This window comes from Myripristis murdjan, chromosome 6, assembly GCF_902150065.1.
Source record: "Myripristis murdjan chromosome 6, fMyrMur1.1, whole genome shotgun sequence".
Lineage (NCBI taxonomy): Eukaryota > Metazoa > Chordata > Actinopteri > Holocentriformes > Holocentridae > Myripristis > Myripristis murdjan.
In genome coordinates this window covers 23,555,420-23,578,197 of record NC_043985.1, presented here as the reverse complement: position 1 = coordinate 23,578,197, position 22,778 = coordinate 23,555,420, and the positions used below count along the sequence as shown (strand labels likewise).

General features: G+C 40.6%; 2 protein-coding genes across 4 annotated transcripts; both read left to right on the top strand.

Annotated features, from left to right (window-relative positions):
- Window positions 1-773: 773 nt before the first annotated feature.
- bmal2 (basic helix-loop-helix ARNT like 2) lies at window positions 774-18,765 on the top strand. 3 transcript variants are annotated; one of them, XM_030052911.1, is made up of 17 exons: window positions 774-1,044; window positions 8,036-8,165; window positions 8,297-8,350; window positions 8,461-8,502; window positions 8,681-8,838; window positions 9,153-9,232; window positions 10,064-10,156; window positions 11,317-11,434; window positions 11,507-11,656; window positions 11,889-12,129; window positions 12,811-12,917; window positions 13,371-13,521; window positions 13,644-13,714; window positions 13,870-13,981; window positions 14,275-14,365; window positions 14,446-14,545; window positions 14,729-18,765. In XM_030052911.1, exons 1-17 carry the CDS (start codon window positions 987-989, stop codon window positions 14,884-14,886), a joined length of 1,914 nt encoding a protein of 637 aa, XP_029908771.1. In that variant the 5' UTR covers window positions 774-986; the 3' UTR covers window positions 14,887-18,765. The 3 variants fall into 3 exon arrangements, with proteins under 3 accessions (XP_029908771.1, XP_029908770.1, XP_029908772.1); XM_030052910.1 differs by having other exon boundaries at window positions 13,867-13,981; XM_030052912.1 differs by lacking the exon at window positions 10,064-10,156 and having other exon boundaries at window positions 13,867-13,981.
- A 103-nt stretch (window positions 18,766-18,868) lies between these two features.
- On the top strand, window positions 18,869-22,110 carry LOC115360214 (guanylyl cyclase inhibitory protein). Its single transcript, XM_030052945.1, has 5 exons — window positions 18,869-19,264; window positions 19,970-20,102; window positions 20,201-20,350; window positions 20,578-20,683; window positions 21,661-22,110. Exons 1-5 carry the CDS (start codon window positions 19,194-19,196, stop codon window positions 21,795-21,797), a joined length of 597 nt encoding a protein of 198 aa, XP_029908805.1. The 5' UTR covers window positions 18,869-19,193; the 3' UTR covers window positions 21,798-22,110.
- Window positions 22,111-22,778: the final 668 nt, after the last annotated feature.

The window sequence follows — 22,778 nt, the reverse complement described above, 5'->3', positions numbered from 1 at the left end:
ACTCCTCATCTTGTCGAGGACCGCCATGAAAGAGCCTCAAGGACCCATGGTGGGCCCGGACCGCACTTTGAAAACCAATGCCCTGCCCTCTTCGGTGGTCTTTACACTGGTTGCGCGTTGAACTCGCCTGCTTTCGGTGGGATATATGAAGACAAACTGGATCCTGTAACAAAAGTGTTTTTGGTGGCTGAGTGCATGGGAGAAAACATGTGCCATTTATGAGAATGGTGTTTTAATTCATTTATTCCCGAGGATGCTTTATGTGCATGGCACCTACACGTAAACAAATGGCGAAAATGAACACGGAATTTATATAGAAAGCTGAACAATAAAATCACAATCAAATATATTTACATTACCGGTAGTTGGTATGACACCACAAATCGGCAAGTGATATCATTGAAAATTAATCATTTCCCAGGTGTTAATACTTTTTGGGCAAGCATGTGCGTGGAACCCAAAATATCAAACTTTCCGGTGGCACTTGGAGGCACCACATGAACGGTGAAGCTGCGGTGGTGACTGTTTTTTCCTAGTAAGGCGACGGAATTTCTAATTGACTTGCATTAGTTATCTACAGCTTTTACTTCAATGTTAGCCATAACCACCTATACCCAACCATAATCTTAACCTAAGCCTAACTTTAACTACTTAACCAATAAGCCACAACGACCCAACATGTGCAACATTCCGTCGGCTACCTGGGTAAAAAAATCGGCGCCGGTAGGAGGAGACTGCACCCAGTCTTCCGCGTTTTCCCTGATTTGAACACAGTCCGTGATTGTACAGCGGACAGCCTACTTTAGCACATTTCTGTGTCCCCCCTCTCCCTTCCCCACCGAAGAAAATAAGGCAATTATACAACCCTTTGCCCCCTCACGCCTGCCCTCCAAAGCGGTCTCATTAACACAGCATCCGGCAGTCGTCAATCGCCTCATCCATGCATTGGAGTCCCGGGTCCCAGTACACCGGCTCCGGCTCCAGCCATGTCGGCCAGGACTGCAGCGGCTGGCGGCGATGACAGAGCGACTGGTGAACCGGCAGGTAACAGACAAGTCAGAGGACGTTTCCCTGTTTTAAATAATGTGTTACAAGTGCCACTTGAGCCATGTTGGGTCGGCCGTTTTGTCGTTTGTCACAATAACAGCAAACCGCCGCGGAGGGTTTCTGGTAATTTCCAAACGACTGGCAGTAACTTTGCGCTTTTCCGAAACTAGGTCAGTAGATCAGTGGAGCAAAGTGAGGTGTTTCCTCTACGCCATTTAACGTTATGTAACGTTGCACAACATTATAGCCTTCAACAAATGGTAAAACACGCAGAAGATGGCTACTTTCCGGTGTATCATGATGGATATTTACAGACGGGGTGTAAATGTGTTTAGCATTAATCTACACGGCTGAGCGCAGACGTTAGCTTAGCATAGTGACGCTAGGCCTGTTTGCCTGGACAACGACCTCCAGTCAACCGAGAGCGAATCGGGGCGTCAGCGTTTCATTTCGATGTGGTTTTACAGCCCTACACCGTTGATCGTGATTGATATTTTTCGGGGGTTTACTCCTCATTGGGTATGGAGGTGCAGTGAGGTGGGTTGTTTTGGACAGACGCTTGGTGTTTGTAGGCCTGGCTAACGTTACGTGACACAGGACGATCGTCAGCCTCAAGCACAGCCGCGGCTTGTTCATATGACGGTGGACAACCATAACATGATGGCTGCTTTTTCATTTTTCAGTTGTTATGGTATCATACGCCCCTAACCTGAATTTAACACATTTTTCAGCGACCGAAACAAGCCTTGCACGAATACGCCGGCTCAATCAGGGTCATTTTCCACAATATGATGAGTGTGTTGATGGAGCAGACCCCTGAAATTATGCTTATGATTTAAAGGCCACCTTTAACCACATTAAGACAACTTCCCAAATCCAGCCTCTGTTAGTTAAGCTGGAAACATCAAAACAGATCATATGGGGTTGTGCAGCCCTCGGCGCTAACTGTAAAGCCCAAACTGAGCAAAGATAAATGTATAGATCGAATATTGTTAAATAAAGCGCACTTTTTCAAAACTTTTGTGAAAGAATGAATCTGGAAACCACAGTTAGGCCATAAGGCTTTTATTATTGTCACCCACAGTATTGAATTAAATGATTGCATCAACAAATTAATGATATTTTCCCTTTGCGCGTGTGTTTTGAAATACAGTTAGTTTTTTTCACTTTTTTGACCCATTTGTGTAGCGTGACAGTTATATAAAATGTAGGTCAAACTAGAGGGACATTAGTTATTGGACATTTTCCTGTTTGCTCAGTTATATCTGATTCATAATAATAGCACAGTGATTCTGTGGAATATTTAAATATTTTATTAAAAATTGTCAGGAGATAAACCTTGATAGAAGACCTATTTTGATGTTTTGCAGTCTGTGGTTTGCAAAAAATAATTAATGAGTAAGTGAAGGTTTTGCAGCAGCTTACAGTTTATCATGTTGGGGTTGCTGCAGCTTATCCACCAGGGCTGGGCGGTGTGTACTAAATCAAGTAGGATATCTTTTGCCAGATACCTCACTATCAATATTGTGATGAATTTAAAGGGATGATTATTGTTGCTTTTTATGAGATATTTAAACATGAGTTATTTTTGATAAACAATCATTAGTAATGTGTATGTCAGTGGAACAGCTAGAACAGTCTAGTAAGGTCAGAAAACTGCATCACTGGAAACTGCATCACTCATGCAATATCACAATATTCGGATCTAAAATCCTAGACAATGCCCAGTCTTATATCACAATATATTGCCCAGCTCTGTTATCCACCGCTCAATCCAGAGAGAGAGAACGCTTAAGATAACCAACTTTTGATATAAAAAACAAACTTTGTACCAAAACTTTGTCAATAAATGGTCTTCAGCTTTGTGGTGGAGTTTTGGGAACACTCAGACTATTGAGATACTTCGTTATCAAAAACAATATTATTCTTATCCCATTACAGCAAATGTTGTTGTCATGCATTTATGTTTTATAAAAGAGACTGGGCAGCTGAGTAACTGTCCTCTCCTCAAGAGGATAATCATCAGTCCCTTAAACACTTGCTAATGTGTCAAGTGGTTGGTTGTATGGTTAACCTTTTGATAGAATTAGGTAAAGTGATTTAAGGAATTAGCAGTTATATGGTTGTGTTCACTGAAACTCAAAGCATCTGTTTTCTGAGCTTTATTTGTCTGCACTGACCTGACGAGTTGGGTTTGGCTGAGTAAGAGTGTGTTGTGGTATAAAAAGAAAAGCCTTATGTCAGTTGAGTAGCCACAGGGGACTCTCACGTGGATGATTAGTATAAATGTACAAAGTGCTTTGATCGGTCTTCATACAGACAAATACATTTTTTGGCTCACAGCCAACAGTTTTAAACACATAATGTCCTATCATCTACACCGCCTAGTGTTTACCTTTTCAGCCTCTGGTTTGCCCTGAAATCCAACCTATTCTCACTATTTGCCTGCTGAACACTATCAAGCTGAAAACAAACTGGCACCACACACCTAGCACCTATGGAAGCGTCATGCTGGAATGCGTGAAGACCACACACAAAAACGAAAAAATGTGTTTTTTCAGGGAGAGTAAGGCTGTAAATAGGACAATAGCATGAGGTGGCGTGCCAGCACACTCCTGGCCGTCAGTGTGGGGCTGTACATAGAAAATTATAGGGCTGGGTATTTTGATGCACACAGTTTGGCACCGGTCTGTTTTGGCCTTTTATATAGACTGTTATCACAAGCCAACAGTGTAGGTTCAATCTGGCGATGTAGCTAGTGTGTATGACAGCTCAAATTTCATTCATCTGACTTTGCAACAAAAGTACACATCACCTCTAGGTTCGCAGTTTACATTAGTGGGAGCCCGACTCATTTGTGATGATGCAAAGCCATATTAACAGGATCCAAAAAAATACCATATAACCACCAAATGCAGGTAAATTTGGGCTTTCATCGCTGTGTTTGTTATTTGTACTGGCTGAGACTAATGTGACCCTCACTGTCCACCATATGTATGGTGATGTCAACCAACTAAATCAACTAGTACTACTACTTAGCACTTTCTACACCATGTCAGTCTGTGTTTTTGTTCTGAGAGACACCTGTGTTACATGTTGTTAGAGACATGGTGACACATTTCTAGTGTCAAGCCACCAAAAAGAAAACATGAGGGCGAAGAGAGAAGTCCTGGCGGTTTGTGTTGTTGCGAAAAGTGCCGTCTGAATGTCAAAAGAACCCCGAGATCCTGGCTAAAATATGAGGCTGAAATGCAGCGTTTGTGATAATGCATGATGCAGTTTTATGGCCAGTAACAAATATTTTTAGCTGGTAAATTTTCTCAGTTTACCTGCCAATGGCAGATGAGCCAAAAAATAATAATTCTGGACTCTGCTTATCAAAATTGCTTCCTCCCGGAACAAATCTCCCTCTGTCAAGTAGAACACAAATTGAAAAGGTGGTTTACACTAGTGGACAGTTAACTGCAGGCGGTAAAAACATAAAAATGGATTTGTGACCAGAGAGTTGCCAGTTGAAGTTGCTGTCCTTTCTCTGTTCTTCTCTTGGAATACAAATGTTGTTGAGATACTCCTTGAACAAGGCGCTCAGCCTGCAGTTATTCACATCAAGCTGCTCAGTGGCAAACAATAGGAGACTGTGCACTTTTTGGCCAGAGCCCAAATGTGAGTATAGCCGCTTTCACACATGAAGTCCGGACCTTAGGCGGAGCTGCCCTTTCACACATGTAGCACACAACAAGAGATTGTCCATGTCAGATGAGTTCACACAGGAAATACCTCCTTATAGCTCTAGGTGAGGGGTGACATCTGGGTAAAGCGTCCAGGAGGCAGAACATGACGCAAAAAGTCCCACTGTGGAAATAGCAGTGTTTTATTGACAGCACATCGAAGGTGGCAGAGGAGGCCATGGACTTATGATCACTGTTTGGATCTTTGTATTCTTCCAGTTTTGTGCCAGTCTCATGATAAAAAAATCATCAGAATGCCCACTTGCTCACTGTGCCTACTCCGGACAGTTTCCTGCTCTTTTCACACATGGGCTCAGCTGCATGTTTTGAGGACCCGGGGAGCTGGCAGGATAAAGTGCAGCGCAAGTGACGCCATCATTTGTATTCACATATTCAACTCCGCCAGCTAATTTGGTATGTTGCAGAGTTCAGAGCATATATAAAAGGGGCTTATAACTTTGTGAACATCAAGCAGGATGGTGCTAGAAAAGCTATTTACCAACATTACATGATTTGAATGTCAAACTGTAATATGCATAATGTGGAAAATGTGTACAAAAACACTGTGATAAAAAAAAGGCGGAAAATGGACAACAATATAAAGACTAAAAAAGCTTGCAATGTCATATTATTCCTCCTACACACTGATACTATGCCTGAAGCCTGAGTGGTACTAATTAAGTGTACTATAGCTTCTTTGCAGACATCCGTTTCCTATAGCCTTTCTGTGTATTGATTACACAGAGACCATTTTACCTCCATCAAATCTATTTTCAGTTTCTTTGTCAAGGCAGTATTCTGTGTACAGCTTATGCACAATTGGGCTACATTGTTGACCCGGTTTTGTTTACAGCCTTATACCGGTGTGCTCGTTAACTGTGGAAAATGGTGTGGTGTTGCATGAATGTGCATGCCCTTGTTGTTATAGATGGTTCCATTCTGGTAGATCTGAGTCTTTGTATCCAATCCATGGATATTTAAACATGGATGAATATTATATTTATGGTTTTTGTGTTTATAAATAACATAGAATAGCAGTGTTAACCTGCTCAAGCAGTAACTGGTTTTGGCCTGTTTCCCTCTTCTTTTAATGTTTATGTGTTTGAGACTTAATAACTCTAATGTTTTACATCACACGGCCATGAATGATAAATTAAAGAACAAATCATAGCATAACCACCATCATCAAAAAAAAAAAAAAAAAAAGATTTCCCACAGTAACTAGAAAATATGTCCAAAAATGTAAATAAAACCCCGTAAAGACATTGTTGTGCTTATTGCTTAGTTTAACCAAAGCAAGGGGGTGTAGTTTGAGCAGTCACATTATTTATTTTTTATTTATTTGTTAAAATGTACTAAAAGATGCTGCATCAATTACTGTATTTTTACTCAGTGCATTTAACAATTTAGATTAATCACAAAAAATAAAAAGCCATCAGTTAATTTGATACCATGGCCTATTATGGGAGCAGGCGGTCCTGAATGAGAGGTCATCTGAATGGAACAAACTCTCATTCAGGGATTGAGGAAGAGTGGGAGTGTGTTTCAATGAATGAGCTGATGAACAGGTGTGTTGGAGAGAGGGATTGTGGGAGGGAGACGACTGAGGTATACATGTGTGGCCTGATCTGTAGTCATCTAGTTGTCTTCTCCATGACCCTGTAATCCTACAGCTCTTGACTGTAGGGAGTAGGATTAAAATCAGGTTGTTGCCGATCTGTTAATGGCGATTTGGGTCACTGGGTCTGTGGAGCAGAGAGAGGTGAGTATGAGCCAGTTTTTGTTTGTCTCGTGTCATTTATTCTAGTCTCTCTCAAAAACACTGACAAATATGTGGGGCCACAGGTGAATTTCAGTCAGAGCAGCTGGTCAAGGGTTGATGTCATGCCTGCTCGGTATGAAAGAAAAAGGGCTTGTTTCTCTGAAGACAGAGTGCCTTGCTATAGCCTACCTTTTCCTGGGTTGCCTGTACAGTTCAAGTCTTTGTAGTGCAGAGGCAAAACTTTGTTTATTCTAATTATCCATCTGGCTGCCCTACCCTGCCCCAAAGAGTACCTGTCAGGAGTGTCAAATTCTGGCAGCGTTTCTTTCCTTTATTGGTTTTCATGTATATAATGAAACAAGTGAAGTCCTTTGAGGCATGTTTGTGATAAAGGACTGCATAAATGAACTTGTCTTGCAATTGCACACTGAGTTCTGCATATTTATTTGGTATTTAGTCATGTTGTTTTCCCCAAAAGACTTTCAGAACTCATTAGAACATGTTAAGCAAATGATGAGACAAGTAATGTGTAATAACAGTTCAAATGAAAATCAATGGGAGCAGTCTTTTTATCGCTATAAATAGGAGCTGACATGCTCATCCAAAAACACTGTTTTGGATGTGTTTCTTTTATTTTTCTATGGTCAGTCATATGGCTCAATTTCATGGCTGTCAACATTGTTTGTTTGTCATTATTGTGGAATGTTATGAAAATTAACATACAAGGAAGTTTAGGAGTACAGTGATAAATGTTAAAGTAACAGTGTTTTTAAATGAACAGTTTATTACATCCAGATTTATACTGTGTGTGTGTGTGTGTGTGTGTGTGTGTGTGTGTTCCATAGCACATACCACTAAAATCACACACTGGCCCATGCCTACTAGATGCAAAGGCCACTGTTTCATATCAAAAGCTTTCCATTGGTGAAGCAGTGGGAGGCTTTTATTGTAAAGTAGCTGCTGCATGTTTGCATGCAAGTAAAGTTTTAAACTACCACATGTTTGGTGCTGTTCTGTCAGTGGACCAGTGGTCAGTGTATCTGCAACTACTGGTAGGCGGCTATACTGTAAGCTTGATGTAACATTCACAGTTGTTTTGTATTCGGCCAGTATGTCAATGTTTGTAACAAAAGATTATAGTAGTTTGAAATGTTGACTTGCACATTGTTTTTAGGGGTAAAAGTGAGTGAAATAGTCACTTTAGAGCCCTGACTGAAGAATCATAGAAATCAGTGAAAACACTTGAACACATGTAGGCAACATGCTGCCTACGTGTTGTGGGACAGATGCAGTTCACGGCCACCAGATGTCCACCACTCAACAAGGCTGCTGGTGTTGTTGGAGTTGTTGCATTGAGCACGTGAGCACGTTTACAGCTCTGGGTGAGATTAGTGTACTCATTTGGGCCGTGACATGATGATAACAACTGAGGAAAAGTACTGATGTGTCCCTACCTCATTACCTTTCATAGCAACATGCTGTGTCTTGTGTGTTTCAGAGGATGTGCTGGTGGAGGAAAGCCAAAGCCATTCTGTCTCTCTGCCCAGCTTAATGTCCCCAACCTCAGCCGCTGGCATGTCTGTGAGCATGGAAATGCCCAGGAAGCGCAAGGGCAGCATAGATAACCAGTGAGTATGAGACTTTTTAAACACACATTGCATGCATTTTGAGAATGCATTTTGCCTACAGGAGCTTGATTTAACCAACAACCTTGAATTGATGGTGGCTGTTGTTTATATCGATGTACTTTTTTCCCTAGGGAAACAAAATCAGCTTCCATTGTTGATGCGGATATGGAAGATGACCAAGACAGGTACCATCCTGAAGAATTCTCAGAACAGCATTTATTATGTACTACATTGCATTTCCATACTGTTGTTAGACAGTTGTATCCTTCATTGTTGGTATGTGTCTGTCCTGCAGGTCAGAAGGAGAGGACCAACATGTGAAAATTAAGTGCTTCAGGTAGGCTGTATTTTGCTAGTTTAAAACGTCATCATCAAGTTATTCCTACATTCATGCAGTTTTACTGTCTGAATGTCTGTGACTAAGGTTCTTGGAAAGTTAATTTATAATGTGTAAGCAGGGAATTTATTCTCATGTGTTTCCATCTCCTCCTGTTTGTTAATTCATCTCTCTGCAGGGAGCCACACAGCCAAATTGAGAAGAGGCGGCGAGACAAGATGAACAATCTGATTGACAAGCTGTCGGCCATGATTCCTACTTGTAACCCCATGTCACGTAAATTGGACAAATTAACCGTGCTTAGGATGGCTGTGCAGCACCTCAAATCTCTCAAAGGTACGGAGCCAATCAATAGCCAGTGGTATTAAAACTAATCCACATTGACCTTGTCTTCTAACACATTAATGCAGAGTAGTTAATTCAGTGTGTACAGCCATTGTCAGGGCATCCTCCTGATGACTCAGTGGTTTAAGGCATGTGCCTTTATTGTGTCTCTTCCCACTATCTCTCTAAATTTTAACTTTCTATGTCTACTTTAGGCTGTCTCATAAAGGGAGAATGCCAAAAAAATTGTCAGTGTTATATTCAGATTCAGTGTGTACTGTAGTAATATCAGGTTGGACTCAGACTTGTTTGTCACTGTTCCTCAGGTTCAACCAGCTCTTTCTCTGAAGCAAACTACAAACCATCATTCCTTCCTGATGAGGAGCTCAAACATCTTGTCCTCAAGGTAAACTTCCTTCTGAAACAGACAACTAGCTCATTAAGTCCAGAATGCATGACTCTAATGGAACGCCTCTGAGCCATGTTAAATCATCTTTAAACCAAGTTTAGCCTGTATCCTCTCAAACCAAAGAAAACTGATATCTGCGGTCAAATGCCAGATCATTTTGTAGCCACTAAGAGGGCCACGCCTGGAAAAACCTAAGAGTCATACAGTGCCGCAGTCAGTGGGGATTGCATCTGATGATCTGGCACAAATTCACCCAAACCAACAGGGTGTATAGAATAGTCAATATCACCTGAAAAACAAGATGATTCAAGCCACGTTTGTAGATAAAGCATGAGTCTGAAGGGGGTGAACGTGTTACCATTCTATTGGTTATTGTGCAGTTTCGTACTCATTTGTTCTGTGCTATTGTTCCTTTAAGTGATTGGTTGTTTTATTGTAAGAATTGTATTTAAACTGGCTCCTGTATAGCATTGTATAACCCTGATGGTGGCCACATGCTGAAACACATTGGTTTTTAAGCAATAATAATTCTTCTTCCTCTTGTCTACGTTGTGTGCCGAGAAACATCTTGTTTTTCAGTCGATGAGGATGCCTGTGGCTTTACTGCAGATCTGTTAAACATAAATTTAACATAAAAACTCTAAATATGCATTGAGCTCTAAATGCATCTTCTAAATTACTCACTTACAATGTGAAATATATGCTGAATTACAGCCAGGAGAGCTGTGTTGGTTATGGAAAGTGCCATATTCTTCTTTCACCCTCTTTCACTTGAGCATGTAGTCACTTGGATCCCCTCTCCTCCCTCCTGTTGTCTCTGTTGCGCAGGCTGCAGATGGCTTCCTGTTTGTGGTCGGCTGTGATCGTGGAAAAATAGTTTTTGTCTCCGAGTCCGTCACAAAGATATTACACTATAGTCGGGTAACACTTTTTGTTTGTTTTTGTTTCTTTGGGTTGCAGCGTTTTCTCATGTGAAGCCCTGGACACACCAGACACAGACCTTTTTGTTAACACATGTTCAGAGTGGACACAACAACTGTGTTGTATTGTTTATTGTGATATTTACTGGCCCATGTTTTTAATTTACTAAATCTTGTAGCTTGGAATCAGTCAGTTTACACTTTTCAAATCTATACATTTTGCCTTTGTTGGTGACAAACTCATGTTTGCTGACAATACTGAGTTTAAATTTGAATATGAACCCAAGACGTGTTGGCAAGCAGCGGCTATTTAAATTGGGGAAAGGTAGTTTTGAGCCCTGGTAGGTCCCGTAGGCTTGTTCAAACATTGCCTATTCACTACACTAGCTGAGCAAAAGGTCCTTAGCAAATACACATGGCTGCTTTGATGCATTAGACTAAAGAGGATGGTCAATATTTTGTCAACCACCAAAGTGGAAAAGTAGGATACTGTTGCCTTTTTAGAGTGCAGTACAATGAAAGTGTATCCTATTGTCAGCTATTGGCTGAAGCGTTTTCCGTGCCAGGTGAGTACAGCTGGGTGATATATTGATATTCTGATATTAGACTAGACATCTTTTGGGAATTTGGATATTTTACTATCATGACATGGCATAATTGTTGTCTTTTCATGGTTTTTAAAGCTGCATTACAGTAAAAAGATGCTCAACTTATTCTAGCAGTTGCCTCTACCTGCTTTGTGGTCATATCCATGTTATTAATTAATAATAAATGTCTAAATATCTTAAGAAAGCAACTTTAGCCATTCCTACAGTATTGTCACAATATTGTTATCAGAGTATTTGGTCAAACATTTTATGATATTTCATTTTGTCCATATCGCCCAGCCCTGCAGGTAGTACATTTCACTCAGGGAGAGCTGCATTGAAAAACATTCCTGGTGGGTTTCCCCTTCTCCAATTTGAACATTGAACCGGCTACATGTTCAGTGTGTGTCTGGTGTTTTCCAGGGCTGGCAACCAATTCGCAATGTTACATACATTTATAGTTCATCAGCAGGAAATGCTTCAGTTTCAGTAAACGTTTTTTTTTTTTTTTTTTTAATCAAGAGGACTTTATTAGTTTGGGAGTGTTTCTGTAAGCTGTTTGTTCTCCCTACAGGCAGAGCTGATTGGACAGAGTTTGTTTGATTACATACACCCTAAGGACATGGGCAAAGTGATGGAGCAGCTGTCAGCCTCTGAACCCTACCCTCGTGAACGGCTAATAGATGCTAAAAGTAAAGTATTCATTTTTATGATGTGCTTTTGTGTGTGGGAGTGCACGTTTAACACTTGTTTGTTGTTTCCAGCTGGTCTGCAGGTCCAGGCTGACCTCCCAGTCGGTGCAGCGCGGCTATGTTCAGGTGCACGGCGCTCTTTTTTCTGCCGTATGAAGTATAATAAGATTTCTGTCAAAGTGGAAGAGAAGGAATTCCAGGCCAGCACCTCCAAAAAGAAAGGTAGGGAAGGAAATAATCTGGTGTTTTAATTAGCAGATCAATGAGCATACAAGTTTGTTTTTCTTTGCTGTAGCTAATTATAAGATATGTCACTGATTACAAGAAATAGTTATGAAAAGAACCCATTTTATTTTCTTATTTATTTATTGCTTGTTATTTTATGCTACAGTTGTATATGAAATATTATTGTGCATATGGTATATGTATGTTTGGTATGTGTCTGTGTCTGCAGAGTCCCAGAAATACTGTACAGTCCACTGTACAGGCTACATGCGCAGCTGGCCCACAAGTCAATTGGGAGCAGAGGGCGAGGCAGATACAGACAAAGACAGCTCCCATTTCAGCTGCCTGGTGGCAGTGGGGCGTGTCCACTCCCACACATCTCCCCAGGTTAATGGAGAGGTGCGGGTTAAACCCACAGAGTTCATCACCCGCTACGCCATGGATGGCAAATTCACCTTTGTTGATCAAAGGTAGCAATCCTCTTGTGATTCAGGGTGCTGCTTGTTGTCATTATCAAAAGTAATGCATTTTATTCATGGTTCATTAAGGCAAGGTCAGCATGGACCTGTCTTTATCAGAGACCAGGCTAACTTACAGTTTACCAAGAAGGCAGCACACCCACAGGAAGCATGCGTCTTTGTTTGCTGTTATACATCATGCATCATTTGGATGCGAGTTTTGTCGAGAATGCTAAGTTTGTGGTTGATCTTCCCCCTTCAATCCTGAAATGCATTGGTTTTTTAGGGCTACAGGATTTTGGAACTGTTGGAAAATAATCTTGTATAACACCATTGTTAGTTTTAGAAAATAGTATGCAGTGCAGTGCAGACTGTGAATAATGGCTCTCATGAATAGTCGGATCCGTCGTGAAAATCTTGCACCAAGTGTGGTGCTGGGTGACTTAGCATCCAAAGAAACTAGAAAAAAAACACTGTACTGCTGCATTCCCTTTTATTGTTTTTTCAAAGAATGAGCCCTCATAGATGTTACTTATCAACAATCAGTCACAGAACAAACTCGTGTAATGCAGAATGCACAAAATAAAACACAAGGAAGCAAAACAAAAGTGCATGCAAAGAAAAACCAAGAAAAACAACTATATTTTGGTATAGCTTGTTCTCTTAACATCGAGCTCCTCCTTTTCTCCACAGAGCGACGACCATTCTCGGTTATGTGCCCCAGGAACTGCTCGGGACGTCATGCTATGAGTACTTCCACCAAGATGACTTACCACATTTAGCTGATAGACACCGAAAAGGTAAGTGACATCCATTTCTCTTTGTTTGACTATCTTTTATGATCCACTTTTAGTGAATTTTGTCTCCCAAGATGATAGTAACATCCTTTTATCATATAGAGCAGTAAAGAGCAGATTTTGGTTTTCAGTTGTGGTGGTGATCTACAAATGAATCACTGACCTCAATTTTAAAAAACAGTCCATGTTGATATGGTTCAGTTTAATTAAGTAGGTCACTGCTTTGCATTGTGCAGCTTCCACATGTTATATTTTTGTCCCAGAAAGTCCTGATGGTTTTCCCAATTTTTATTTCATTTCCTCTGCTGGTCCTCTGCTGCCTATATTTTAAACCTTAAGCAAATGATAATGATAGCCTTGCTATAATCACTCCCAAGATAGATTGCTCTATAGCACAGTATGAAATGCTTGTTTTCCGTGGTTCAGTCCTCTTAAATGGACTTTTTCCCCCCACAGTGCTGCGAAGTAAAGAGAAAATAGAGACAAATTGCTATAAGTTCAAAACGAAATATGGCTCTTTTGTCACTCTACAAAGTCAGTGGTTTAGTTTTGTAAATCCCTGGACCAAAGAAGTAGAATACATCGTGTCAACTAATACAGTCATATCGTGAGTACAAGCTTCATGACTCATTCTCTGATCTTTGTACCCATGCAAACTGTGATACAACTGTCGTGACATGAATATGGATTAATCAACTCATCAGTCTGTTTTTCACACCCCATGACAAGGCATGACCACAGTCGAACAAGTCGGTCAGGAAGCAAGTCGGACCAGCCAAGCAATTCCAAGACTTCTGAGGGTTGGTTGAAGTGCATTGTGAAAGATATCATCTCAATTATCTCTCTGATGAATCTTTTTCTTACAAATGCAATTTTCATGCTGATGTAGAAATGGAACAGTAGAATATACAGGTTTTCTTTTCCTGTAGTTCTTGACATATTTTTCTTCTAGAAGATGGCAAGAAGTCCCTTGCAGCTATCCCAGGAATCCCCAGCACCCCTGGTACCATGATTTATGCTGGAAGCATAGGGACCCAGATTGCCAATGAGCTGCTGGACTACAACAGGTTTGATGCCACAACAATAGAGCATGCGCTGTTGTCTGAAACTTTTCACTGTTTATTACAGTATTAATGATCTGTGTAGGTTGTTGCCATCTACACTGCTGAACTGTGGGTGAATAGCAAATTGTTCCCATACACTGGCTACACGTTTTTTACAACTGATATTTTAGCTTGACTTTTGTGCTCTGTTATGGGCAGAATAATTTAGTCAAACTTGCCAAAAGTTTCCTTGTTGCAGTTGCGTTTTTGTTTGAGTTAGACCAACATTGTCATTCTGGTGTGTGTTTTTGCTGCAGGATGAACTCATCACCTTCCAGTGGTAATGTCAGTCCGTTCAGTCTGCTGCAGGATAAGTCTCCACAGGCTCACAATCAAGCCAGCAGCAATGTAAGTATATATGCAGATGTCTGTAGGCACATCTGCCTCTCTGTCTCAGATATTAATTTGCTGGCTTTTGTGGTCTCCAGGTGCCAAATGGAGAGGCAACAGATATGGAAGTACCAGGAAAGTCTAGCTCAGAAGATGAGCCCCAGGGAGCTCCGTTCTCCGGAGGAGAAACACTCATGGGTATTCTGATCCTGTTAATAAGTTTACTTTAAATTTTTGCCTCTAAAGAACATTACTTCAAGATTTAGCCTCGTACCTGTGATTGTGGCTTCATTTTGAAAAACAGATGAACACTAAATTTTATATGCATTATGTGTGGTCCTGTATTTTAGTTTGCAACTATCAACCTCACTCTTTCCCCAGGGGACAACCCCCAGCTGGATTTGGAAAGCGTGGTGGGACCGGGCCTCAGTAGTCTTAGTAACGATGAAGCAGCCATGGCAGTGATCATGAGCCTCCTGGAGACGGACACAAACCTGGGCGAGGCTGTGGACTTTGAGGAGATCCACTGGTCTTTGTAGACACTTTTCATATGGTGTGACTCTGTGGCAAAACCTTGGGCTGTCAGTTCATTGATGGAAAGAACTGCTTTGAGTGGTTACTCCAAGATGCAGCGTTCTTGTTTTTTAAGACTGTTTTTTTTTTTCTTTTATTTATTAGTTACCTTTTTCCACATAAGCTGTGTAATCTTCAGGTGGCTGCTCTTAACAGGTAGCGGGATCCATGACAATAAGGGACATCTGCTCTCCCACTTTCCATCAGAGGATGTGCCTCTAAAGCCTTACAGCTGTCTGCCTGTCCTGAAACACTGTTCTTCACTGCTTTCCTCCCGTCTGCTGGCATCCTCTGTGTCTCTAAAGAGGCCTCAGTGTTGCACCTGAATGTGTGCAGCCTTTGTTTGCCCCTGCCAAACATTTGAACCCATGAAAACAAATGACTGTACAATGGCTCGGGACTACTGTTTATATTTCCCTCCTCTATCTACACTTGAACAAAGGATGGGAGTGATGAGCAAAAAAATCGCACTGAATCAGTTCTCTTTTTATGAGAAAAAAATTAAGTTGATTAGGTATGCTAAAGTTAAGTAAGAGGATGACACCAAGGCAGGAGACAGACAACCTGGCCCGTCTCTGTGACCGCTCAGGATCAAGACTGTAGGTAGCCAGTGTAACACAACAGACCACACTTCCATAACCTCTAACTTTGAGAGTCACCTAACGGTGTGCCGCTCAGAGATTTTCTCTAACTTCTGTCAGTATCTGAACATTTGTCATACTAACAGTCCAACAACAACCTCTCTGGTACACACAACTTGAACATACTGTACATGTGTACATTTGGTATGGTTCCAAACACCATGTCTTCGGGGCGTGCCTGTCTTAAAGGGATACTTCACTTTGTAGAATATTTTCATTTTTCAGATTGCACACGTCTTAGAAATTTAGTTGCAGTCAACATCCAGCATTAGCTGCCCTGGATTTTTTTTTTCTTGCCTAGCTCTAAACATTGCAGATACACAATGAGGTTACATTCAGTACACAGCATGAAACACTATCTGACACAGAATCTGTAAATGTATTGGAATTATGTTTTTTAACAAGATTTTCAAAAAAGAGTCAAAAGAGCAGCCAGTTTTGGTGGTTGACCATTCATGAGTTCCTGTGGATGTGTGAGCGCTGAAAATTGTAAATAATCATCCAAAGTGAAATAGCACTTTAAAGGCTGAGGTGGGGGTTTGGTACCAGAGGCCTAACGGTGAACCCATTTCACATCTGTGATGTTTTAGTTTGATCTCTGAATCTAAGAACGGTGAAGGCGATTACTCAGGGAGTAATAGAAACAGAACCACCCCTTATAAGCATTCATTAACACATTTCCTACCAAGTGTAGCATGTAGTATTTTGTCCTCCAGTTTAAGCTCTGACATACTTCCTCACATACTGTACATTGGTATTTGGACTAATGGGACTGGTATTGTTGGAGTAAATTGTTCATCTGTGTTTTTACACTTATTTTCAGCTTTATAATCTTTTACAGGTAAGCCATAGCTTAAGTTTTTGTTTGTTATCAGAATTGTTGTTTTTCCATGTACTGTTATGCACTGGCAGTCTGTCAAAAAACTCATCCAGGTTCATGTGCTTGTCAGAAACACTCTGGATTGTCATGCATACATGAAGGGATTAAGCTATGCAGCGCTAACATTCCAGAACTACTCAATCTTACGGTATTTTCTTTCCTCTCTCGGCGTGTTTGTCACTCTTAGACCATGCATGATGCAAGAAACTTGCTCCAGAACGTATATAGAAATGAATATACTGCCAGCTGTCCGCATGTTGCAGGGAATGGTGATATGAAGCAATTGGTTAGAATTTGAATGAGCCATTGAGCTATGTGGATCCCATATAGACAATTTACCTCATTTAGAATATTTTGCATTGCCCATGCTTGCAGTTGCACAATTTTGGTTACAACCTAAAAACAAATAGCCATTATACAGTATGATCTGTGACGTGTTAGTTTGTGTGGGATGACTTGGATCCTGGGGACTCTGCTCTGCCGCAGAGCCGTGTAGCCTCTCAGTGAAGGGCTCCTGATACACTGTTGAGAATCATGTGACTACCAGTGGGCATTCTGATGTATGGTAAAACTCTGAATTACCAAAGTTTTCAAATGTCAAGTTGTTGTCATACAGTGAGCTTCAAAACATTTGGCAGTGACAAATTTATGTATTTTTGGATGCCTATTTTTAAGCCTTGCTGATGCCAAATAATACACTAATGATGTTTGTACTCAATTTGAGGGTATTCCATCCAACCAGTAATTGAGTTCAATTATTAAATTAGAAGAAATAACAGCTAAAATCCAGTCTATATTCATCCTCTCTATTTGTCACATAGTTATTTGGGCCATATTTGATACCTGATACCACTATACACAACTTTTATTATACCATTTTATTATACTTATTTTATATAGTCTACTGGTAAATTCTCGTAGGGACAAAACTAAATCGTTGCACTACTGTCATAAAACAATTATTAGATCTTGACAAGTTGGTGTATGTTCACAACATACCAAAATTACTTTTGTTTTTGTCAACTTGTGCTAATATTAAGGCCACTACAAAATGTGATCAGTGGTTTATATCCTGAGATTTAAGCGGTCTTTAATTTTTTCCTCACTCATTATTTGACACGCAACCTGATGAGGGTTCAGAGCCAAAAAATAGGAACTTCTGTTACTGCTCAAACATGTATGGAGCTCACTGTATTGGTGGTATGTTGGGACACTATTTATAGTCGTCTCATGAGGCCTGTTAAGGGTTTTCAAATAAGGACTTGGTTTTAAAGATAGGAAAACTGTGTTGTAAATCATGAAGAACACTGTCGTTTTGTCTCTTGTGCTTGAATAATGAGGACCCACTGGGTGGAGGAGCCAAACTCACAAGGACCCGGCTGCCTGTGTCTGAAGTGCCTTGGGACATTTCTGCACGGACAAACAACACATACTACCTGTGTGCTTTTGGAAACATAGCCACCTCTCCTCCTGTCTGGCCTCTCAACAGATTTGATTGAATGGAGGGGTATTTCTGCAATTATTAAATGTATCGTTTGATCAATCTGAGGTTTAGATTGATGCTCCATGTCATGCCGCACACATCATGAGCTAATCAGAGGCGTGTTTATAGATGAAACAGGCAAAGGGGCCTCAAATGCAAACAATCAGAAATAGCTATGAAATTGTGCCATAGTCACAGTTATCATTTTAAAGGCAAAAAGTACATTTTATTTTATTTTCCTCTGTAAATCACTGCACTATATTTGTGAACTCCCCATGATTGCAAGACTGCTGACACTACCACTTACCTTGTGGTGGCTGTGAGCTGTTGCTTCTGTCCCAGTTTGAAATGGAACAATTAAGCTAGAGTAATTTTTTTGTTTTGTTTTTTTGTTAAGATAGGAAAGTTTTTTTGTTATGTCCTGCTTTGTTGTTACATTGCATGCAGCTTTTTGTATCATTTAGTGTTTGTTAGTTTTTCTACTTTTTCATTGGACATTGGACATCATTGGACTTCAGGTGTTTGCCTTATGAGACAGACTGGCATGTGTGTGTGCTTTATGGAGTAACATTACTCATATCCAACAATCACTGCGCACAACGAAGGTTCTAACATTGGGCTCATATTGGGCAGTTGGGAGCTTGTAATTGATAGACATGTTGTCTAAAGCCTCCATTGTACCGCTTTCTGCCGCTTTATGAATTCATCCTTATTTGTCTTTGGGGCTAAAAATGAAGCACTTACTTGTGTATGGCATTATTGCTGCTACTATCAACAAGTCTGGGTCATGGCAAAGAATCTGTCCAGGCTGCCATGTAAAAAAAAAAAAAAAAAAAAAAAAGTTCTTAATAAATATTAGTTTACTGACATCCCAGCAGGAATTTTGGGGCATATTTGCAAACGTGTAGGTAGATGATTTACATGAATACATGAGCATTGTGAGACCAGCCAAATCAGCATGCAGTTCAATCGGGCTGAACCTCACTTTTAAGTTGACTGAATTTTCCACCTTGACCTTTTTCAATCCGTCGTCTTTTGTTTTCAATTAAGCGGGTTTAGACACAGTAACCTGCTTTTTGAATAATTACATTTGCATTAAACTGCACCCACTTGTATCCCACCTTTTTGTTTCCCTTGAGGCGATTAGGTTTGACTAATTTGTCAAATGTGACAAGGCATTGGTTAGTGCAACTAAGAAGGCAGAGCATAAGCTGGGATTTCTGTGTATATAAAGCCAGTGGTGAATGTAGAGCCGATGTTATCTACAGAATGGGACAAGCTGCCACTCTGCCCTGTAGGAGAGGGGAGTCCTATGTCACAGAGCTGTATGAGTGGTTTAGGTAAGATTTCATTTTGACTTGAGCAATCTTATCAGAGGAGCTTTTATCGAAGTGATTCCATGCCACTGATTGCCTTACATGTTTACAGCTGAAAGATAGAAGCCTGTTTAAAGTGGAGAGGGGCATTCTCTTCTAGGCTGAAATTGCTTACTGAATGAGTAAGAATTCCCATTTAACAACTATTTGGGCTGTGAACAGTATCTAGAGGGGAGTTTTCTTAAAACACCAATACATGAGCTTTAAACAACAGATTTCTTCACGTTGCAGAGGGAGCTAACAAGAAATTTACAATTAGGATATGAGCTATCTCTCTTTTGATTAAATACTTTATTTGCCTCTTTACCCAGATATGTTTTGTTCTGTGAGCACAAATTTCAGTCTGAAGAGTATTGTTTGTAGGGCTACTTTATTTTCATGATTAAATGCCACAGATCAGCTTAACTTTGCTATGCTGTAGTAAAGTGACTAGTGATTATTTGGCCTAATTATCCTGGCACTGATGTGCCTTTAATCTCTACAAGTCAGGGGCAGGTTGGCCTCAATCCTCTTCAGGCTATTGAACATGTTTTCACCTACTACAGATTTGATCCTTCATCCAAACAGCTGCGTGGTGTGTTTTTCTGTTGAAACCACTGAAAAGGTTCGGGCTGTTGTAGGAATCCTTGGTTATTTTTTTTTAACCCTCTGTCATCCATTTTGTGATAGAAAATTTATCAATGAATGTCCAAGTGGGCTGATAACACTACATGAGTTCAGAAGGCATTTCTGCAAAGGAACTGTGGGCAAAGAGTCATCTGAGTACGCGGAACAGATATTTCGCACATTGGACAGTAACGGGGTATGTAGACAAAGTATGTGGCAGCCAGCAGCAAAATAATAATCATAATTATACAACAAACAAACAAAGGTAGTGTTAATAAGGGTGCTTTGCTGCAGGATGGGGTGGTTGACTTCAGGGAGTACGTCATGGCCATCAGCATGCTCATTGAGGGTTCGCCTGTGGAGAAGCTGCGCTGGTCATTCAAGCTCTATGACAAAGACAAAGATGGAGCCATCACACGAGAGGAGATGCTGGACATCATGCAGGTGGGTGTGTCCATCTGTCGTACGTTGTGCACCGTACACGCCGTCCTAAACTTCTCAAGCAAAGTCAGAATAGGGCCTACACTTCCAAACCACTTAAAGCGGTGAAATGTACACTGAACTACTCACCTGCACATGTACTCTGACATTGTGAGAGCACAAGCCCTCCCACTCAGCCACAGGCATGAGGGTACAATTTCATTACATTTTCAGTTCTTTTTTCCCCCCAGGCTGTTTACAAGATGAGTGTGGCAGCTGCTTTAACCAAAGTCAACCCACTTACAGCTGAGGAATGTACCAACAGAATATTTGTGAGACTGGACAAAGACAATAATGGTGAGGAAGCATTAAAGCATGGTGCAGTGATCTCTTTACTGTGTTTCAAGTGATGGCTGTGTTTACAAACACTCTATTATTCCATATACATAGGCTTAGGTTAGCGGTTCTATATAGAACTATTATGAACCTAAAAATTTTATGGTTTGTTAAGAGAAAAAAGGAAAATCATGATGAAAAACCCTTCTTGGTAGCTTCACTATGGAGAACCACTGAATAGGGTGCTATAAAGAACTTTTGTAAAGAGATTGTAAATAGCATCAATAGGGCTTCTGCCATAGTCCAAGCCTAAAGAACCATTTCCCATCATTAGATAAATATGAACATTTGACAAAAACTAAGCTCAAGGTGGCTCAGTGCCATACAAACTGAAAAGACTGTCCTCCTTGCAATAAAATACTTTACAAGACATGGTGCATATTCAATACATAAATAAATATGGGCACAGAAAGTATTTTGGCTTACTAAATAGGACCTGCTTTTGTTAAGTGCAAAATCAATGTTCTGTAATGAAAAGAGTTTAATTTAAAAAAAAAAAACATATTATTATTATTATTATTATTATTATTATTGTTTAGGACACTAGTATGCACCTTAATCAAAATGCCTACAGTACCTCTGGCAGACACAGCATAAACCGCAGGCCCACATAAAATGCTAAAATGGTTTTAGGGACATAAACCTCGATATATTGATGGAAATATTCTTTTTTCATTTTATTCAAGGCCATTTTAATTTCAACATCCTGAAGTCTGTTGTTAAAAAAATGTCATTTGCCATTAAGTGCCCCTTCATTAATATCCAGTCTTGAATCAAATGATGATTGTGGCCTAAAGGTTAGAAAAGTGTGATTGTGACCAGAGGGTTGCTGGTTTCAGCTCCCAAGAGGCAGGGTGCACTGACGGTCAGCATCGTTGTGCACTCGGTCCATCGCTGTGTAGTGCTCTCTTCAGTCTGTGTCCCTGTTTTGTCTCCAGCCATCATCAGCCAGGAGGAGTTCATAGAGGGGGCTCTGGACGATGACTGGATCAGAGAAATGCTAGAATGTGACCCCAGCACCGTGAAGGTTGAGCGGTCCCTAAAGAGGGACACAGCTTTAGGGACCCATGGGTAGGCCGAGGACACTGGGAGCAAGGCGATGAACCAACTGGACCAAAACTTTCAGGAGCCACTGCAACATCACATCTGTCAGCCACCACTAGAAACTGGAGCAGTTAAGAAAAAAAATGTATATTGACAAGGAGAGGTTACTGTGTGAAGTCAGAAGTATGAAAAATGATCATTTCTGCCTTGCCTCTTTTTATTAGTTATTAGCTTTGTCTTTTGTTGGTGTTTTCTTTGTTGTATGATCTCTAGTTGTGTTGAGCACTCTTCCTTTTATTCCTCTGTGTGTATGATACCCTCTCCTTAAAGAATAAAGCATCACTGTCGTGGGATCCTGAGTTTACACTTGTTTCCCTCATATGGACTTTTGTGTCATTCAATGTGCAGCCTGACCAAGCCAATTTTGACAGGCCATATGTGGGCCTGAAATGTATCTGCAGTACCCTCGCAGACCACTAGATGTTGCCAGTGCCTTTTACAAAAACCTGATCCGCAGGCGCCTCCCAGACAGTGAGGAATATGCTGCCTTCATGCGTATGGGAATATTCCAACTGAAGGGGTGTCGTTGCAAAGTTAACGAGTTTCCACAGGTTTGAACCCGTCATTCACGATGACTGAAGCTGAAACACACATATTCACCCTAGTGTCAAACACACTAATATACAGGAAGCCGTGGTGCCTCCCACTGCATTTTAAAAGTTACAACTCCAACGCTAATGATTTTTCTATAAATTTCATTTGATTTCACATGAGTATATACTGTTTTACACTTAATTACATATAATTCCTTGCTGACTGAAGCAAGTCGGAGAGATCTGGGTCGACAGCCTAAACCCCAGTTCCCATGACCTGTTGCTGACCGGATCGGACGTGACATCATTTATTATCCTGTTAAAGCTAATATTTGTAAATTATTCCCAACAGATGCACTTTTATGGTTGAGGAGGAAGCTATTTAACATGTCCTTGTAGACTGTTTTCATAGTAGTTCC